This window comes from Magallana gigas, chromosome 8, assembly GCF_963853765.1.
Source record: "Magallana gigas chromosome 8, xbMagGiga1.1, whole genome shotgun sequence".
NCBI lineage: Eukaryota > Metazoa > Mollusca > Bivalvia > Ostreida > Ostreidae > Magallana > Magallana gigas.
The window spans coordinates 2,954,903-2,976,100 of NC_088860.1; the positions used below are offsets into that span (position 1 = coordinate 2,954,903).

At 34.9% G+C, this 21,198-nt stretch overlaps 4 protein-coding genes across 4 annotated transcripts; 2 read left to right on the forward strand and 2 right to left on the reverse strand.

Moving 5' to 3' along the window:
• Positions 1-454: 454 nt before the first annotated feature.
• On the reverse strand, positions 455-14,137 carry LOC105319730 (E3 ubiquitin-protein ligase MARCHF5). The gene is made up of 6 exons (XM_011417376.4): positions 13,997-14,137; positions 12,100-12,305; positions 11,848-11,978; positions 11,518-11,701; positions 6,972-7,135; positions 455-2,107 (listed from the first exon to the last, which is right to left on the reverse strand). The coding sequence occupies exons 1-6, from the start codon at positions 14,029-14,031 to the stop codon at positions 1,964-1,966; spliced, it is 864 nt and encodes a 287-aa protein (XP_011415678.3). The 5' UTR covers positions 14,032-14,137; the 3' UTR covers positions 455-1,963.
• A 106-nt stretch (positions 14,138-14,243) lies between these two features.
• On the forward strand, positions 14,244-16,596 carry LOC105332672 (BLOC-1-related complex subunit 7). Its single transcript, XM_034471883.2, has 5 exons — positions 14,244-14,493; positions 14,599-14,661; positions 14,867-14,910; positions 15,866-15,886; positions 16,310-16,596. Exons 1-5 carry the CDS (start codon positions 14,383-14,385, stop codon positions 16,359-16,361), a joined length of 291 nt encoding a protein of 96 aa, XP_034327774.1. The 5' UTR covers positions 14,244-14,382; the 3' UTR covers positions 16,362-16,596.
• A 392-nt stretch (positions 16,597-16,988) lies between these two features.
• On the reverse strand, positions 16,989-19,594 carry LOC105332673 (solute carrier family 2, facilitated glucose transporter member 8). Its single transcript, XM_011435347.4, has one exon. The coding sequence runs from the start codon at positions 19,579-19,581 to the stop codon at positions 18,193-18,195; it is 1,389 nt and encodes a 462-aa protein (XP_011433649.1). The 5' UTR covers positions 19,582-19,594; the 3' UTR covers positions 16,989-18,192.
• A 21-nt stretch (positions 19,595-19,615) lies between these two features.
• On the forward strand, positions 19,616-21,056 carry LOC117690328 (uncharacterized). Its single transcript, XM_034474278.2, has 3 exons — positions 19,616-20,093; positions 20,276-20,563; positions 20,753-21,056. The coding sequence occupies exons 2-3, from the start codon at positions 20,377-20,379 to the stop codon at positions 20,989-20,991; spliced, it is 426 nt and encodes a 141-aa protein (XP_034330169.2). The 5' UTR covers positions 19,616-20,093; positions 20,276-20,376; the 3' UTR covers positions 20,992-21,056.
• The last annotated feature ends 142 nt before the right edge of the window (positions 21,057-21,198 follow it).

The window sequence follows — 21,198 nt, forward strand, 5'->3', positions numbered from 1 at the left end:
TCCATAATTAAGAAATCTGAGAATTGTTCCCAGGAAATTTTTTTTTAAGGTTGAATTAAATTTAAGATGATCTTTCCTCTCCCTCATTCATAATAATAAAAAATAGGCACCCTGTGTGGTAGTCCGATAAATATTTCTTTTTAATATGATTTGATATCAGATTTGTGTGGGTGTTGAAAAATACGCTATTCTTGAATGACCAATTACATTTAATTCATCAGAGAAAAATGCCCTGTTTTTCAACAGCATATTTTTCCATAAATTACATAAGTCATTAGCCCTTGCACAAGATGCTCATCTTTCACACATTCTGGGCCAAAGTTTTTACGATTGATTTGTCCTGTTAGAACTTATTGAAGCTCGTCCCTTTCATCCAAGCAATCCTAATTCCATCCATTCAAATCTTTCCTTACTCTGGGCATGATTATTGTCATAACAGAATTAAACACACATAAATATTTAAAAGTTTTAATTGTAACAACCTTTAAAATGCATCAGCAAATGATACAATGATAATACAAAACAAGAGACATGTGTCTTGCTAAACAGCTCACATGATGCAAACAGAAAGAAAAGGTCTTTATAATACAAGTGTACATGTATTGGTTGCAAGAACATTTAATTCACCCATCAAACAGAGGTCTTGGAATTTTTTTTTAAATGAAGGTCACACTGTACATTAGGGATCAGGGATTTGGCTATTCTCAGGGTTTTGTGTTGTTCAAGAATACCTATATACAAAACACTTGTCACGTTAAGAAATGCATCAACGAGTCATACCTTTTGACGATGTAATGTCACTTGTAAATTAAAATTCCCTGTACTGATTGTGACAATGATGATTAATATGAAATTTAAATGCCGTGTCTAGTGTATAGACATACATATAATAATTCTATCTGATCTGTAGCCTATTTCTGCTTCAATATGTGCTTTATTTCTTTGACACTGTGATATATGGAGAAAACCCCCACCATATTGCGGAGCTACAATAGAACAGGACCCTGACAGAATTCTAGACTACAATTACGGCCCAGTTCTCAATAAATAATCAAAATGCATAAAAACATGAAACTAATCCACATCCATGATAATGAAATATCACCAGCAGAAGATTGTTGTCCTCAATTGATATTCCTTTTCTTATTTATCAATCAAAGCTACAAATCAACTTACAATTAAATACAAAGGCAAGCTACTGTCTGGTAAGGTGTATACAAAGATCGAGACAGAGTGGTTTCTCCTTTTTGGTTGGGTATAGTTACGGAAAGGCAGGAAGAGAAAATAAGACCAAGTTCTTTCTGTACAATTTTTAAACAGTAAATACCGGTACAGTTCCTGTTTGCATAAGGTCCAATGTTCTGGGTAATTAAATTGGTTTGGTTAATTTCTTAGCTAAGTTAGATAACTCCTGTTAACATGGAAATTAATTTTTAATGTGTGTGTGTATGCTGGGGGGGGGGGGGGGGGGGGGTGATTTTTACTTAATACACGACCAAAAAGTATGGCATGAATAATATGAATAATCACCTCCTCCAACTGTCCTGTGCATAACAGTTTGGACCAATCTGCCACTAGCCAAAGCATCACCAATTTACATGTATTTTTTTCCCCTATTAAATGAATTCCCCAGATTAACAGTCCATGAAGCCATCCCCATTTACTCTAAATAAAACCAGCAAACAGTCAGCTCTAAGCAGAGATAATTAGTTCCAAGAACAAAACAAGATATATCGACATTTCACATAAAAACGCTGTAAAAAAAAAATAACATTCATGGACAGTTTTAATCTTTAACCAGTATATTGTATTGATCTAAGTGTAATATTTTCAACTCTTGGGCTACATCATGTGATGTCAATAGAAGTTCACTCATCATTCAGTGTTTGGTGACTATGATTGCCACTGTCTGCCACAAGGTCCTACATCCTCTACACTGTCCTTGACTTACAGTAGCGTTCGATCACATGGCGCTAGAGAAGCGAGACGTCTGGAACACGACCTCCTCCTGATAGTCTTTGATGACCCGCTGCGCCTGGCGGATGTATTGCTGTTGTTTGTAGTAGATCTTGATGGCTCCTTTGAATGCGATGAAGGCAATTCCTCCCTACAGAAAGTTTCAGACTTTTTAAATATCTGAAGTTTGAACCAGGTATAAAATATCTAACCAATTGAAAGTACCTCTACCCCCCGAATTGGCAAAAATACTGTATAACGGGTTTTTTCTGTGGCTCAAAATTTTTGCGTTCAGACCCTAGAGGTATCAAATTATATTCTGCATTTCTAATTTCTGCAATTACATTAGACCGCAAAAAATAAACAAAACAAGAGATGTTTGTGAAACACTTATGCCCCCCCCCCCCCTCCCTTGGAAACATCCATGAAGAAAATGAACGGAAACTGCAACTGAAATTTTTCTAAGTCAAAGGGGCATAACTCTCTCGAAAATTGCTCGAACGAACTTGACCTAGATATTATTATAACAAATGTGTATATCACATTTCATTTCAATAAGTGCAACCTCTGCAAAGAAAATAAATAGAAACTGCAAATGAGTGGAATTTTACTAAGACTAAGTCCAAGGGGCATAACTCTGTCGAAAATTGCTTGATCTTACCCAAAATCGAACTTAACCTAAATATTATCATGATAAATTTGTATACCAAATTTCATTTCAATATGTTTTGCCTCTAAAATATCTATATCATTTTTTTATGGTTTTATTTAATTCAATATTGACTATACTAAAGGCTTGCTGCAGTTTTTTTAAACTGCTTTCAACTCTTTTATATACTTAGATCATTTCCTAAAATACCAGTAAATAAGATTTTAAAAAACTAGGTCACTTATGAATATAACTAGTACAAGAGTTAGACACAGATTTTATTTCTTTATAAATCTACCGTGTTTTTCCTAACCGTAATTGACTTTAACTACTTTGTGGTTCAATTCATCAGCAATCATAAACAAGAAATTGCTCTTTAGTGACAAGAAAATACTTTATGTGCCCATTGGAAATACATCCTGTTCTCAATCTAATTCTGAATTGATACTGTTCAATTTTTTTTGTAAATGCTCATTCATGTGAGTTCACATGAGTATGAACAACATTTCATGGTCTACAGAATGTCATGGTTTATGTTATAGGAAAATCCTTGACAATGTATGTTTGGTACATGTATTGCTAACTCTCAAAAAAATGAAGAGCTGTAAAAAACAGTTTCCACTTACACATTTTGAAAAATTCACACTAACATCTAAGTCAATTACTGTTACGATAGTTTCTTATTTAACGCGAGTACTTAATTCCATGTTTCTGCTGTTTTGTATCAAATCGTGAGAATATAAAATCATGAGCACCAATTTTCTGTTATTATTTCATACAGTTCAAAGCTGTCTGAGATATAATAGCCAGATTTTAAAATCTGTGAGGGTTGCTTCTCGCAATTTTACGCAAATATTATTTCCTCACGGTAAACATAGGTAATCATAGATTACTAAGCTCACCGAGACGGAGCATCACCATTATGAGACATCACCTTCATAAGACCACCTTTATCATTTTATATGAAAATCATACTTTATGATCTTGGATATTCATGGATTCTGTTTTGACAAAATATCGTATATCATCTGATAAAATTTTTTTATGATAATCATATGTTCATATGTTAATCAATACAATGATATAAAATTAAATATTGTATCATGTCATATTTATAATAAATATCATATAAAACAATAAAATACCGTAATAAACAATAATGAGATATGATATTGTAATGTATGATATGACATTGCATTGTGTTATACCTTATTGTATTTGATCACATAATACAATATCATAAAATATAATACAATATAGTATTATATTACAATATCATATTACATAATACATCATAACATTGAAACATATTATATTGTATAATATAGTATGATATTGTATTGAATGAAACTGAAACATATTTGATACATTATATGATATTATATCATATAATACAATATAATTTGATTCCAACATTGTATCTTATCAAATGATACAATATTATGTGATAAAGCAAAATATTATAAAATACATTATTATATTATACATATTGTATCATATGACACAATAATATATATTACAATATCATATAATACAATTTCATGTGATAAGATAATATATCATATAAACCAATATCATATCATACAATATCGTATGATACAATATTATATAATATTACAATATCATATAATACAATTTCATGTGATATAATTCTATATTACTGAAACCAATATCATATTATACAATATTGTATGATACTGTACAATATTATAGAATATACAATATTGTATCATAGGATACAATATAATATTTTGCAATATCTTATGTAATTGTATCATGTGATAAAATAATAAATTAAAAATACAATATAATATTATACAATATTGTATCATACTATACAATACTATACATAACAGTATCATGATACAATATCATATCATAAAATATCCAAAAAATTGATACAATATCATATCGTATTGTATAACTTTTTATAATATAACATATGATATCATATTGTATCATATCAAACAATATTGTTTCATATCATACAATACTATATCATAGGAATCATGTTATATCATTTATCAACAAACACATCTATCTATCGAGCTGGTTTGAGTGAGGTAGGAGATTTCTTTAGCATCCTTGATAATGGAGATCAGGCTCTGCATATAAAGCAACCTCTGCATTTAATTTATAATAAAGTTAAATCAACTATGCAAGCTATCATCTATAAAACATGTGACCTGTTCCAAAAAACTAAACCTCATCCAGCATCCGAAACCTATGGCTCAGATTCAGCATTCAAGCCCATCAGGTGCATTGGTATCATAACACGCATTATCCATGCAAGTTTGGTGAAGTTTGGACCAGTAATAACTAAGATATCATCATCAGAGGGCACTAGCAATTAAAACCTTAACTTCCTCCAGCATCCGCAACCTATGGCTCAGATTCAGCATCCATGCCTGTCAGGTGCATCTGTATCATAAGACACACCATCCATTCAAGTTTGGTGAAGTTAGGACCTGTAATAACTAAGATTTATTTTTTAGCATCCTTGATAATGGAGATCAAGCTCTGCATCTGAAGCTACCTCTGCGATTCATTCATATTACAGTTAAATCAACTATGCAAGTTTGATATAGTACTATCATCTATTAAACATGTGACCTGTTCCTAAAAACTTAACTTTATCCAGCATCCGAAACCAGACTCAGCATTCAAGCCTGTCAGGTGCATCAGTATCATAAGACACACCATCCATGGAAATCTGGTGAAGTAAGGACAAGTAATAACTAAGATATCATCATCAGAGGGCACCTGTTTCAAAAACTTTATTTAACCAGCTCTTAAAACCTTAACCTCCTCCAGCATCCGAAACCTATTGCTCAGATTCAGCATTCAAGCTTGTCAGGTGCATCAGTATCATAAGACGCACCATCCATACAAGTTTGGTGAAGTAAGAACCAGTAGTAACTAAGATATAATCATCAGAGGGCACCTGCAACAAAAACTTTAACCAGCTCTAAAAACCTTAACCTCTTCCAGCATCCGAAACCTATTGCTCAGATTCAGCATTCAAGCTTGTCAGGTGCATCAGTATCATAAGACGCATCATCCATACAAGTTTGGTGAAGTTAGGACCAGTAGTAACTTAGATATTGCTATCAAAGGGCACCCACAACAAAAACTTTAACCTGCTCCAAAAACCTTAACCTCCTCCAGCATCCGAAACCTATAGCTCAGATTCAGCACTCAAGCCTGTCTGGTGCATCAGTATCATAAGGCACACCATCCATGCAAGTTTGGTGATGTACGGACCAGCAGTAACTAAGATATTGCTATCAAAGGGCACCTGCAACAAAAACTTTAACCTGGTCCAACAACCTTAACCTCCTCCAGCATCTGAAATTTAGGACCCAGATTCAGCATCCAAGTCTTTCAAGTCCATAAGTAGGTCCAGATGCATCACCCATGCAAGTTTGGTGAAGATAGGACAAGTAATAGCTTAGATACAGGACCTGCAACAAAAACTTTAACCAGGTCTGGACGCCGACGCCGACGCCGACGCCACCGCCGACGCCGAGGGTATAGCATAAGCTCTCCTTGACTTCGTCTCGGTGAGCTAATAAAAAATGAATCTACAGTACATTGTCTGATGAATTGTGTTTAAAAAGAATCAAAATTGCTCATCTTAATTAAGTGCTGCACTATAATCATATTTAACTATATTTAAGGTGGAATAACACACCTGGAAAAAGTCACTTGAATTAACTGTAAATTATTTGATTATGTAAGATATAATGATAAATAAACTATACATATGTCAAAGAAGCGAAAAATTTGCAAATTGGGGATAAAAAATGAATATCTAAAAACATCAATTCAGTAAAAAACAACAAAATAATATTAACAACAAAAGCCCCTGCGGAATTCGAACTCGGTAAGTATGGATCACAAGCCCGACACTTAACCCGAGGTAAGTTATATGTTGCCGTCGATAAAATCCTTTTGATAAAACAAAATGTTGTTTCAATCAATTAACCATATCGTTTAACCATATTTTAAATTAACTGTTGGGAGCAAATACTGTACACCAACTTCTTCATGAGAGCACCATCATCACCAGTAATTTTTGCCATAAACCAGTCATCAAATGTCACAGGTATTTACTTCCCAGAAAATCTACACATTTATCATGAAAGTTACTGGTAGTCGCCTCGAACCAATACATCTTCAATAAATCATAAAATAACGCCATCGTGAATACAGAGTGGATATCTAGTCAGAGAGGATTTATATAGGCAGTGCCTGCTATCCCATTCATTTATGTGATGCATAATAAAATATTGTTTAAAATGAATTAAATCACGAGTACCGATAAAAGTTGGTTAACATTATGTGAATAACAAGGATCTCCTACCATCATGGACCGCTGGATATTGGAGCCCACGGATCGGAACAGAAGATTTCCACACAGGACTGCACAGCTAGGTAGAACCACAGCGCCGCAGACGATCCTGGTGGCTGACACAGGGTCGACCATGCGTGTCGTGTCTGCCGGTAACCTTGGTAATGATGACTGGTCTACAAGGGATGAGAAAGATTATTACCACTTCATTTGTTTATCTAAGTAAAAAAATTTCTGTCTTCATTGAATACATAGATCAGAAGACAAAAAGATTTTAAGATAGATCTACACTGAGATGGTTCTATGTTGAGATGGATCTATTTGAGATAGATCTATGTTAAAATGGATCTATAATGAGATTGATCTATATTGAGATGGATCTTTAATGAGATTGATCTATGTTGAGATGGATCTATTTGAGATAGATCTATGTTGAGATGGATCTATAATGAGATTGATCTATGTTGAGATGGATCTATAATGAGATAGATCTATGTTGAGATAGATCTATAATGAGATGGATCTATGCTGAGATAGATCTATGTCGAGATGGATCTATGTTGAGATAGAACTATGTTGATATGCATCTATGTTGAGATAGATCTATGTTGAGATAGATTTATAATGAGATTGATATATGCTGAAATAGATCCATAATGAGATAGATCTATGTTGAGATGGATCTATTTGAAATAGATTTATGTCGAGATGGATCTATGTTGAGATAGAACTATGTTGAGATAGATCTATGTTGAGATGGATCTATGTTGAAATATATCTATAATGAGATGTATCAAAATGAGATGGATCTATTTGAGATAGATCAATGTTAAGATGGATCTATAATAAGATTGATCTATGTTGAGATAGATCTATAATAAGGTTAATCTATGTTGAGATATATCTATAATGAGATTGACCTATGTTGAGATAGATCTATAATGAGATGGATCTATGTTGAGATATATCTATAATGAGATTGACCTATGTTAAGATGGATTTATCATGAAATAGATCTATGTTAAGATGGATCTATAATGAGATTGATCTATGTTGAGATAGATATATAATGAGATGGATCTATGTCGAGATGGATCAACATTGAGATCGATCTTTGTTGAGATGGATCTATAAAGAGATGGATCTATGTTGAGATGGATCTATAATGAGATTGATCGAGATGGATCTGCGTTTAGATAGAACTGTGTTGAGATAGATCTATGTTGAGATGGATCTGTGTTGAGATAGATCTATACAGTAGATATTATGTTATATCAGTAGACTCTGAGTAAAATCATAAGTCAGTAAGCATTAAGAGAAATAAGAAAATACTGAGGTATATCAGTAGATATTGAGATAGATCGGTAGACAGATAAGATAGATCAGTAGACAGATGAGATAGATCAGTACACAACTGAGATAGATCAGTAGATATTGAGTTCGAGCCGTAGACATATCTCTATAAGCATTAAGATAGATTTATAGACACTCTGATAGAGCAACAGACAATGAGATACATTAATACTTAGTAGATATTGAAATAGATCAATAAACATTGAGATAGATCAGAAGTATTGAGTCAAATCAGCGGTCATTGAGTTAGATCAGCAAATATTGGGATAAGAAAATTAACAGAAAATTGACATTAAATTTGTTCAACAAGAGATCCATGGCCCCTATCGCTCACCTGAACAACAGTTCCTTGTAACATCCTATTTCATAGCATATGCTATTTCTATTTTAAACTTTGAACTCTTTCTGGAGCCCCAGTATTGGTCAGTGTTTTAAGGTTGGCTTTAACAATTTAGAATCTACACAATCTTGCAAAGTAATCTCACAAACTGTAGCTTTGTAGTTCTCAAAAAGAAAATTTTTAAACATTTTCAATAATATATCATTATTTCTATGTTAAACTTTGAACCCCTCTTAGGGCAGCAGTATTAGTCTGGTGGTCACAGCTTTATTGATTTATAGTCTACATTATTTAAGGATGCTTGCATAGTAATCTCACAAATTGAAGCATTGTAGCATCTTCTTGTTCTTGCATCTTCGCTAGCCAAGGGTTTTCAGTCCACTTTGCTCCCCATAAACCCTTGGCGGATTTCAAGCTCCGTTTTATGATTGGCTGCAGCTGCCAGTAGCTGATCCAATTGCAGTGCTTGTAAATATAAACTTTAAAAGAAAACACATGTGTGATCTTTGGTAAAACATTCCGTGCTTTTAACAGGTTGAGACAAGTTCTCGAGTACAGTGCCTCCCCAACGATGGTCTAACCAGATCGCTTTAAAAACCTATTTTTTTACTGGGATTGAACATAGTTCTACAAAGGACTAAGTGCGGTTTTATGCAATTTTTGCCCCCCAAAATCAAAGTTCTAGAAAGAGCTTTAAAATAAGGTGAACGATAGTTAAAATCATATTGGAAATAAAGGTGTAAAAGGTTATTACCACAGTGACGTCATAATGTAGAAATGACGTCATGAATATTGCTTTATTTTGATAAATTGATGTTTTGTGGCAAAATATGGGTGTTTTCCGATGATTTTTCGACTGGGAAACATCGAGCGCAGGCTTGCTCAAGTACCATTTTATAGTATGATATGTATAACTATCTGAAGAAAAACATATGATAAAATCGCACTTGAGCAGACCTGCGCTCTATATTTCCGAATGCAAAATATAGAGCAAAAATGAGAATATCTTCATTTGTTTGCAAATTTGCGGGAATTAGGTCATTTAGGTGATGTCATAGATAAACAGCGAGTGAGCAATGATGACTAAAATCAAGATTAAAGTTATAGGCATCCTCTTTACAATGATTTGTGAAGATTTCATTTTTAAACGATACTATTTAAAAATTGGTTGAAATCGGGGGCAGATATTTGACCATACCGCACATAGTCCTTTGTCAAGGCTCGTCTGATAGAATGGGAAGTAAACATGGCGAATGTAGAAGTTGCCTATCCCTTTAGTATATGCATTCCTGCTTATGGTTATTGCTTTTAAAGGTTCAATGAGCTCTGTTTTATTTAATTTCTTTGGTCCGCAATATTCACGACAACGATACCTGGTTTTATGGCATGAAAGCTTTCATATAGCCTAAATCGGCGACTTTTTCACTCCCAGTACAGGTCCTTACAAAACACCATGAATAAAACATTCCGTGCTTTCCCTAGGTTATAACTTAATTCGTATTTATTCGTATTCGTATTTAATAGCATCGTTAATTATGTTCCGATATTTGGTAGTCAACATGTTTTCAAGTTGTATTAAATAATACCATACTGTGTATATAACCCTTTGTTTAAATTGATTAAAATGTAAATATGCAAGGGGCGCAACTCAAATTGCTTGCTAGATAGTGCCACCACATCACCGAGTTTTCGTAATGAAATCCACCAAGGGTTTATGGGGAGCAAAGTTGACCGAAAACCTTGGCTAGCGAAGATGAGTTCTTGAGAAGATTTTTAAGCATTTTTTCTATGTATATAAAACCCCATATATATATTGAACCCCACCTCGGGCCCCATTTTTGTCCAGAGGCCACAATTTTTTCACTAAATTTACAAGTTTTTGTGTAAACAATGGCATTTCTGGTGCAGTGGTTCTTGAGAAGAAAATTTTTAAACATTTTTCATATGTAATTCTATGTTAAACTTTGAACTGTGCCTAGGGCCCCAGTTTTCGTCCAAGGGTCACAATTTTTACAACTTAGAATGTTCACTACATATACAAGCTTTTGTGTAAATATTAGCATTTCTGGTCGAGTGGTTCTGGAGAAAAAGATTTTCAAAGACACACACCCTATATTCACTATTTCCAATTAAAAAGGGTTATACCCTTTATATCAACAATTTAAAATCCCCTTTTCATAATGATGCTTTGTATTAAGATTGGTTATATTTGGAAGTCAAAAATGTGAAAAGTTTACAGACAGATGGATGGATGGACGACGGACAACAGGTGATCAGAAAAGCTCACTTAAACCTAAGGTTCAGGTGAGCTAAAAATGAATCCAACTTTACGGCAAGCCCAAACAAAGAGTGTATTAAAATTTCAAGCATCTGCGATAAAAAAATTGCTGGGAAATCTTTGACAAACATTTGCTAAAAAATTTGGGCTAATAATAAACAGTCTTCATTTAAAGGAAGTTGATGTCCAAATTGTACAAAATATAATCCCACCATATGACACATGAAAACAAAGAGTGTGTTAAATTTTCAAGCATCTGCAAAATCTTTGATGAAAATTTGTAACGGACACACAGACACACAGACATACAGAAACACAAGGGAAAAACAGTATACCCCTTCTCCATATGAGCAGGAGGTTTAAAAAGTAGACATATACCGTAGTTAATTCAGTTAATACTGGATAAGCAGACATCTGCGGTTTGATCGATAGACCTTGATATAGATAACTAGACATTGAGTATAAGTGCAGACCACAGTTGATGAGTTTTGTGAAGACTCCAAGACATTGAGATAGTGATTAAACATTGAGATGAATATGTAGACATTGAGTTAGATCAGTAGACATTACATATGATGAGTACAGACCACAGTTGATGAGTTTGGTGAGGAATCGTGGGGCATGTCTCCTCCACAGCCTGAGGACCACATCCTCCCACTGAATCATTCTCCCGAGGACCAGGAGGACTGGGATGAGGGGCATACTGATCAGCAACAGCAGCTTGTTCTCCACCTCTTCCATGAAAGTGTAACCCTCGTCCGTGCCCATCACCTGTGATCATAATCAGTTATCAAAGAGACGATGAATCTACCTACCACCTGTATACATACTTAAAATCACATTGCTTTTATATGTATCATATTAGTCATGAAAATTAAAAGACAAGTGAACAAAGTACCTGCAAGGCTCTTTCTTACCTGTAGGACTACAATAAATCCGTAGGTAAAGGCCGTCCAATACACTCCCCCACAGAACAGCAGGCCCATTCCAAACGGACATGCGTGTTGGATCATTTTATCTACTGAGTCAACTACTTTCAAAATTGGACCTACAAAACATCTTGTTACATTTAACACTGATAATTTGATTGTTACTGCTGTTTGGTAAAATACAGTAAAGCCTCAAACTCTCTGCTGTATTTGTAAACTGTGAGGAGGGTGATGCCTTACCAAACTCTGGGAACACAATGATGTAGCGGGTCCCACACTGGGGGCAGCACACCTCCGCTGAGCTGTTCCCTTTCTGTTTTTCGTCCACCCATCTCTGGAGACAGGTCTGGTGGACCCACTTGGTGGTGCCTCGACATCGGCAAGGCTTGACCCACTTAGCCTCATAGTCATCCTCCACTGTTGCAAAGCAAACCCAGCAACACTTCCTGTAAAAAGAAATAATCTGTAGAGACCACTGGAAGATATAACTTACTCGGTTTTAATTTTACCTCAGTCTACTGATCCAGACATGATGCAGTATTGTCATAGTAATAAATCTATTTAAAAGAAGGCTTACCTAGGCATTGCCTGCTGCCGAAACCATTCATGTAAATATATATTTGCACAATTAAGTATGTTCAAATCAAATCAAGTCTATCTAAAACATCCATACATCTGCATTAAAGTAGTATAAACATGGATAATATGTAAACGGTGTGACCGTTGGACCGATCGCAGATTTAACACAGTGCAGTTTGATTTTTGTAGAATAAAATTTATTTGAAATGCACACAGTAGGATCCGCCTGGTTGCCTACTCAAAGCATTAGGCAAAGTTTAACGAAACGTCACGTGCTCAGTCTACATTATGACGTCATGTTTCAAACGTTATACACGTTTTGTCTTCGGAAATAGCCGAAGAGAGTTATTCCGAACTTTTTTTTTTATTTCTTCTTTCATTGTTTATCAATTTAATTCATATAAATGCCGCGGTAATAAAATTGAATACTTTAATCAGTATCTAAAAGACCAGTTCCTTGATATTAATGTTTTTATTTTCCATCTGATAATTTGGTAAGACATACATAGAACTAGTCGTGTTTCTTGACTGAATCACTATTGAAACTTATCCCGTGTCCTCTTTTATTTCTTTTGATTCAAATTACCTTCTATTTAAATACTGGAACATTTTAATCGAGTTTAGGGGCAATAAACATCGATAAGTACCGGTCAATCAATGATCGAACTAACTTTTTAAAAACAAAATGGCTGCCAATATGGCGGTGCCCAGGGCTGAAAGAAAATTTTTTGGCCTTAGTACCCCTGATTCAACTTTCATTTTTCACTGATTTTCTTATATATACGTGTTACCATTAATCCTCGCTTCGCGAGGCGGGCTTCACCCGCCTCTCGCTGCGCTCGGTATTATAATGAGGGAAATCTACTTCTCTATGTATTGATTATCATTAGTCTATAATGTCCAAAAGGAATATAAAATCAGTAAATGAACATTTTCATGTTTAGATGAGAGCAAATGTTCAAAGTCTTTGCATAAAATTTCAAGAAGCAAATATTGTTTATTTTGCAGAACTAATATTTTCGTGAATCTAGCTAAAATTAAGTTCACAAGTTAGCAAGTTTCTGCTTCCACCACTTTTCTATAATCATGAATACCTTTGTGTGTAATCACCCAAACTGACTGTACCCAAACAGACTTGTAATCAAATGGTCCGGTCGTATCCAATACTCTACGGTCCACTCGTATCCAAACATTTGATTACAACTTCACCAGTCAACGTGTATGCACGATAAAATAAAATGAGTTAAAGTCAACTCATATCCAAACTAATTTGTACCCAAAGAGACTCGTAATCAAATAGTCCAGCCGTACCTAAAACTTTGATTACGACTTCACTAGTCGGCTTGTACCCACAAACAATATATTGATATCATCATAATAAGAAAATAAAATTGTGTTATTGTGTATAGTTAATACACCCCCTGTATGAAACAAGCGCCTGTGTGGTGGAGGCAGAAACTTGGGACAGGGTGTACTGCAGTAGTACCTGGTACATAATTATCTACCTTAACCAGTTAGCAGCTACAAACTGAAAATATTAACAATATAAAACACGCACCGTTCTTCTTCAGATGAAAGACGACTGTAAGCCATTTTCTTGGACTAAACTTGTTCTTTTCATTAAGTTAAGAGGCTTCCATATTTCATCATTCAACCGGCTGCACTACAGTAGATTTTTCTTTGCTCTTCGTTGAAAAACACCGGAAGTGAAAAGTGCACTATAATTGGAAGATCCGGACAGGCATATGTAGGATAATGTTACAACTTATTAATTTTATGTAAACATTCAGCTATTTTTTAGCACAGTTTGAGAATTTTTACCATTTTTTTTAAGGAGCAAACTTATCACTGGTTGTTTTCGCTGCTGCTGTTCTGAGATCCTGATCCTTGGAGCTTTGGAGTCATTGGTTGTTTATCTTCACTTTGTGATTTATCATCTCTCCAATGAACTGGAATCAAGAAACAAAAAATAGACTTAACGAAAAAGTAGCACAAAATGTACAAGATGTGGGGTCACTCGTGAGACATGTAGTTAAAACATCTCGATCCAGTGAGGTAGGAACGCCCATTCGTCGTTAGAATTTCCTCTGTTAATTTTTGTTTTTCTGTTTTCCCTTTTGGGTATATTCATTTTATGTTAATCATGCATTGTTGTTGTAGCTGTTGGCACAAGCTGCGAAGAATTTTTCATGTCAAGAGAATGTCATTCACAATTCATCAGAGGTACTCTCTCTCTCTCTCTCTCCCTCCCTCCCTCTCTCTCTCTCTCTCTCTCTCTCTCTCTCTCAATTTTCATTTTCTCTAAAAAAAAAATAATGAACAAAGTTCTTGTCTGTATGTGGGGCATTGTGATTCAGGGGGAAAAACTCAGGCCTGGGAGGTGACCCAGCCTTGATTTGTCTAATGTTTATTATCTTTTATTTTGCAGTCATTAAAGAAGATGGTAACAATTAAAACTCAGCTGGAGTATCAGTAAGTTCAAACCTGATTTTTCTATTTAAAGAAGCATGTTCATGATTTTTATCAAAAGAACTATTATAATATGATATGAGTTAAATTTGCCCCCCCCCCCCCCCATAATTGCCATTTCCTTTTATTAAGTGTTTCTGGTACAATAAATGTTATGTTATATTTTAGAGTTGATGTAAAATATATTATTCACCTGTTTATTTGATTTATTTGCACTCACTGGCAGTATATGACATCAGAAGTGATCAATGCTATTTTTATAATACAATCAAAATCAGTAAAAAATTAACATTTTTCTAATCTTTTTATTAATAGATCGAAAATATAGAGCGCATGCTTGAATAAGGAATTTTTTTGTCACTTATTAGCTTTGGCTAGATACATCTTGGATTAAAAATATTTTGTTTGTTAAAGCATGCGCTCTATGTTTTCTGAAAGAAAAACTGCTTGAAAATAAGCTGTTTATGCTAAAAATGCAAAAATGGCGGCATGGGCGGGAAAATGTTGTCTTTACGATGTCATAATTCTAAATTCTGGGCAGTTGAATCAAAATGAACATTATGTAAAAACATTACATATATATCTGTACAAAGAAAACAAAGAATTACAATAAAATGATGATTTTAGGGGGCCATTTTAGGCCCAAATCATATATAGTCCTTCACTCCTCAAATTTTATATTTACAATGCTTTAGTGAGGTATTTCCAATGGATGTCCAAAATTTTAGCATCAGTTGTTAAGTTATTCCAAGCATTTGACACCCAGGGATCTTAAAATTGTGAAATCCCATTTTTTTTTGTATGGGACTATGACCCCCTCCCCCCCCCCCCCCCCCCCCACCCACACACACACACACCTGAACAGCTAGTTTCTTTTTTTATATAATATACTGTAAGTAAATACAATCTATGAAAGAATATGATCCAGTAATGTATTTTCTTTCTTCTTTTTTTACAGAGAATCTGCAATAGAGAGAAGGTAATATCCATTTTATGATCCATTGTTTTCATCAATCACTATGTTTGTTCAACCTATGACATTCCCACTCTCAATATACAGATTTATATTGTGATGTTTGATCCTTAACGACAGTATGTAAAGTGCATACTGTATATGTTTTATTTTTGTCCCTTTCACCCTCGTTGTTGAATTTAAAACAATTTTTAAATAATTGTGTTCATTAGAGAAAAAGTATCTATTTCTAACAGCGCACAGGTGATTTCAAGATGGGACGAAACCGTTTTGCAAGTGTAGAGGTGCGAAAATAACATGGGGTGAAAATAACACTGTACAGTGTGTTGGGTCTCTTAAAAATTAGTTTATAGTAATCATATTTTTTAAAGAGAGACCATTAATTTTTCATACCAATTTTATGGTAATTGTTACGTGTTCCTGTTACAGCATGAGCACTCTGTCAGACATACAAGAACAGCTGAATTCCATCAACAGATGACGACCGCTTCTCATTAGTCTGACTTGGACAGAAGGATCTACTCTTAAAGACAAAATGATGTACAAGTGTTCACACACCCATGGCACCTTCATGAAGAGGACCTGTTTTCATTGTTATTGAATCATTCAGATCTTACACAGACTATGAACTGAAGCTGAAGATTCATTGTCCTTTAGAATTGTTGTAATGTATCATATGTGTGTTTATTAAAGTTTTCCAATATTGTTATATGTAATCTTACTTGTTGTGTAGTTTTGACTGGACTTATTGATAAGTACACAGATGTATGGTATGTGTGATAGTGTGAATATAGGCTCAATACTGCCACACTCCTACTAGCACTAGCTAGTGGGTTACCGGTAACTCTTTGGCACAGTCGGTAGAGCGTTGGTTTTTAAACTGAAGGGTCCAGAGTTCGAGCCTACTTGTGATCATTCCTCCTCTTCTGTTACATTGGTGCCAAATGTGGGTAGATTGAAGAGTCTCATGTGGTTTACTAGGGAGATAAAAATCTCAAAAGAAAACGGGGAAGAATGCAAATGACTACTGTCATATAGAGGGTATATTTTGTTTTATGCTTTTGATAATTCAATGGAGATCAATGAATGAAAACAAAAACACTTTTTCCTATTATTTTTTATTATTAATCCCAAGATTCTTAAAAGAATTAACAACAGTATTCAACTGTGTATACAATATATTAAATATTTGAAGAATATGAACATAGAAAATTAAATATCTATAGTATAGTAAATGGAAACCACATGACATTAAAGAAAAACATATTACATGGAGCACAGAATAAAAAGAATTAAACACTGATATGATTTGTCACATTGATGGAGGATGAGGATTATGGAGGATTTAACAGCAGTAGTTGACACAAACACAATGTGCCCTTCTAATAAAAAAAAACATCATTACAGGTAAATGTCATATGGACCGCCAGAAAAAAACAAACAACAAATTAACAAAATGTTCAAAATATAATACTAGGAAAAAATTGGCCTTCTTCACGTCCTCCCCAAACAAACTCCTCTAGTTTGGTGCAATGAAAAGTCATCTTTCACAAATAATTTCAAAAAACATTGATAAATATAGAGTAAAGGCTTTGAATTTCATGGATTACCATGATTATGGCTCTCCTTTGTATGATGCCAAGTCATTGAGTCCCAGTCGGGATAATTAAAATAAATATATTTATTAAAATTTCTTCAAATAACAAGTTTACTCATGATAAGCAATGAAAAAAACAAGGTATAGGGTGCATGTACAATACTACATGTAGTATGGTATGTACAATGTATATATTAATATAATTTTTATATATTTTAAAAAATTGCAATGATGGAAACACAATTAAGACTTGTAAAGTGAACACTAATGTATCGCATGAATCAGTGAAACTATGTGACATGGATTTCAGTAGAACAAATAAATGTATCCCCTCCCCCTTTTTAAAAAAAATCGATTGTACAAAGTATCTCTTGGTAACATTAAAACAGGTGTCAAATGATTTCAAGATTATTTACACAGCTTGCCCAATTTTACCATACATAGAATATGATGAATTATTATACCCTTTTAAATACATGAAGTGCATATGATTGCCAAGATCTGTTCCAAGCTTCAATACGTTTGCTGAATTACAAATATCCTAAACAGTAAACGGATATTATATACAGTTATACTGTAAAAATGTAATGGTTATATAACTTGTGTACAATGAAGAGATGACCATTATTTGTGTTTGTAATGTGCGTAAAGAAAGTACTAAAAGCATGTTGTTTGGTTAAATGCTAATGTAAAGCAAAGAGATTCAATGATTACTTTAAACCAGCATACTCCTTCCCAAAAAATAGAGCTCAATGTCCTCCAGGGACTTTCCTTTTGTTTCTGGCAGGTACTTGGACACAAACATGACACCAAACAGGCAACACACACCAAAGATCCAAAATGTGCCCGCTTGGCCAAAAAGTTCTTGAAACGCAATGAATTCTTTGGTTATAAGGAATGCACAGAACCAGTTGGTGAATGTGGCAATACCACTCGCTGCACCTCTTGCTGGGGCGGGGAAAATTTCTGACATCACCAACATAGGGATGGGTCCCCAGCCCAAGGAAAACCCAATAATGTAGATGATGAGACTCGTAATGGCCAGCCAGCTGATGTTTGCGTGAGTTCCAGAACTCATCCGATAGTAATAGTATCCAAATGTTGTGCACGTTAATGCCATGGTAGAGCCTGCGATGATAAGGAGTTTCTTCCTTCCCATTTTGTCCATCAAAAAGCAAGCTACTAGTGTGGCAATTACCTGAACTACGCCGATCACAACAGTAGCTAGTTCACTGTTTTTATATCCAGCACTTTGGAAAATTGACACTGTGTAAAACATAACTGCATTGATGCCACTAAATTGTTGGAAGAACATGATCATGACTGAAATAAACAATGGTCGTGAGAGTTCGGGTTTTCTAAACTCTGAATATGAAAACGATGATCCTGATTCTTGCATGAATCCTTCTTCAATATCGCGACATTCATCCTCGACATCTGTGTGTGGTCCTCGGAGGGCTGCCAAAGCCAGCAGGGCATCTTTTCGCCTGTTCTTTAGAATAAGGTATCGTGGTGTCTCAGGGATGCACACTAATAGCAATAACGCCAGCACTGAAGACATGGCGCCAAAGAGTGCCAGCATTGACCAGGAACAGGCCATTCCCAACGCATAAGCTGCTACGATGCCAACTGTTATCGACAGCTGCATGCTTGCTCCAAGGAATCCTCGCAGCGTCTTTGTGGAAACCTCTGCAAGGTAGACAGGGGCTGCTACAGTAATCAGACCACTGGCAAATCCACACAAGGTTCTGCCAATGAAAAGACTCTTGATTCCGGAAGCAAACCCCGTCATCATCCAACCAACAAAGAAAACAGATGCCGCTATCGCTAAAGTTCGTTTCCTTCCATATTTCTCGATCAAATTCCCTCCACAGGGACCACCGAAGATTGCACCTACCGTCATCAAGGCACCGAACCATCCAGTTAAACTTTTCCCATCCAAGAGCTTTTCTTTCTCGAGTTTGGGAATAGCTGGTGAGCTATAACCAATGGTGAATCCAAATGTGAGAGGACCAAGACTTGCACATAACGCTGTCAGCAGCAGCCGAGACGGGGAACCTTGAAATTTAGTTGACGTACGAAGCGGACTTTCAAGCGACGACATGATGACAACAAGATCAATCGGGAACGGGACGTTTCGCCCCTATTGACGTTTCGCGCTGAGACGTTTCGCTCCTAAAGACCTTTCGCTCTGAGACGTTTCGCACCTATATTATTTATTATATATATTGCGATGTTTTCAGGCAAATATTATATATATATACATATATATATATGCATGTAATTAAAATTGACTTTATTGAAAACATATGTACAAATGATCATGTTTAATGTGGTACATTCACTGATAATTTTAATAATGTAAAAAGCGATTATCCTATCCACGTTCAAATATAATTAATTGTTTAGCAATCATTATTAAGTGTCTGAATCGGTTTTCTAATTAAGATATTATAACTAATTTGGAGGCTCTCCATGTCAAGCTAAAGAGGAGAAATTAATTATGAGACGGGTGTTAATTATGAGAACTAGCGGCTACATATGCGAAAATCCCTTCTCCATTTTCATCATCATCAATTCAGTGTTGAAGTTGAAAGATTCATCTGAGAATGTCTGGTAAGTAATATAAATTTGTTATAAGTTATTGTTAAAGCAATATGAGCTGTATTTTTTTTATAATTTAATTTTGCTGCAAAAACCTGCTAGTTTGATAAGTCTGTGTTTAACTTAAACTTTTATGATAAATAAGAATTGAATAAATCATTAATTTTTGTCAGTAGAATGATTTCTCTTCTAAGGAATATACAGCAGATAAATTGTTTGGACGAAGGTGCAGAACCTTGGGCTTGCGACAACCTTCAGGGAGAGGGAGACAACCCACGTCTTCATCAAACAGCTGATGGCATTGCCGTTCCTACCCTGGAATCATGTTGAGGACGTTTTCAACGTCATGACCAACAGATGTCCACCGCACCTAGAGGAGCTGGTAGGATACGTCAAGACTCAGTGGATGCAGAATCCAGTCTTCCCTATCCGATCCTGGAGCGTCTTTGACTTCAAAGTGAGAACCAACAACGATGTTGAAGGTATGCTATAAATATTTTGTTCACACTCAAATCTATTACTTTTAAATTATTTTGTAAGTTTGAAGAATGAAAAATTCTCTATATGGCTAGAATAAGTCATTTTACTAAAGGTGAAAATTGTAGCTATAATTTATATTCATTTGTTCTACGAGTAAGAATTTGTATATTTATTCACTATTTATTTTTCAGGTTGGCATCGCAGGATGAACGTGAAGGCCCAAGGACTCTCTCTTCCTTTATATCACCTGATCCCCCTGCTGCTGAGGGAAGCAGAGTTGGTGAAGACAAGGATCGCCGCATGTGACCTGGAGAGGAACGTGAGGCAGATAGTGACAACCACGCAGAAGAAGATAGAAGATGCGGCAGCCAGATACATGGAGGACATCATCACCGCGTCCCATTTCCTGAAGGTCTGCGGATCTATCTAAGCTGGTGTGTTTGACGTTTGAGGTGCGATGTGATGTACTGTGATGTGCTGTGATGTTCTGTGAAACATTGTAAATATAATGAGTAAATATTAATATGAAATATATCGTAGTTCATCATATAAAAATTTATAACTATTTATATAATCTGATGTTAATATATATATATATATAATCATATATTAGAATAATTTGATAAGCCAAAGGTGT

What these genes read in the sequence shown, in the direction of transcription:
- LOC105319730 (XM_011417376.4), bottom strand. Translation starts at nt 14,031, where the DNA reads ATGGCTTACAGTCGTCTTTCATCTGAAGAAGAACG. An exon ending in CACCAAACTCATCAACTGTG is followed by an intron (nt 7,136 to 11,517) that starts GTCTGTACTCAT and finishes CATCCCTTGTAG; the next exon opens with ACCAGTCATCATTACCAAGG. An exon ending in ATATCCAGCGGTCCATGATG is followed by an intron (nt 2,108 to 6,971) that starts GTAGGAGATCCT and finishes AACTTTCTGTAG; the next exon opens with GGAGGAATTGCCTTCATCGC.
- LOC105332672 (XM_034471883.2), top strand. Translation starts at nt 14,383, where the DNA reads ATGAACTGGAATCAAGAAACAAAAAATAGACTTAACGAAAAAGTAGCA. An exon ending in AAACATCTCGATCCAGTGAG is followed by an intron (nt 14,494 to 14,598) that starts GTAGGAACGCCC and finishes TTGTTGTTGTAG; the next exon opens with CTGTTGGCACAAGCTGCGAA. An exon ending in GAATCTGCAATAGAGAGAAG is followed by an intron (nt 15,887 to 16,309) that starts GTAATATCCATT and finishes TTCCTGTTACAG; the next exon opens with CATGAGCACTCTGTCAGACA.
- LOC105332673 (XM_011435347.4), bottom strand. Translation starts at nt 19,581, where the DNA reads ATGTCGTCGCTTGAAAGTCCGCTTCGTACGTCAACTAAATTTCAAGGT.
- LOC117690328 (XM_034474278.2), top strand. Translation starts at nt 20,377, where the DNA reads ATGGCATTGCCGTTCCTACCCTGGAATCATGTTGAGGACGTTTTCAAC. An exon ending in AACCAACAACGATGTTGAAG is followed by an intron (nt 20,564 to 20,752) that starts GTATGCTATAAA and finishes TTTATTTTTCAG; the next exon opens with GTTGGCATCGCAGGATGAAC.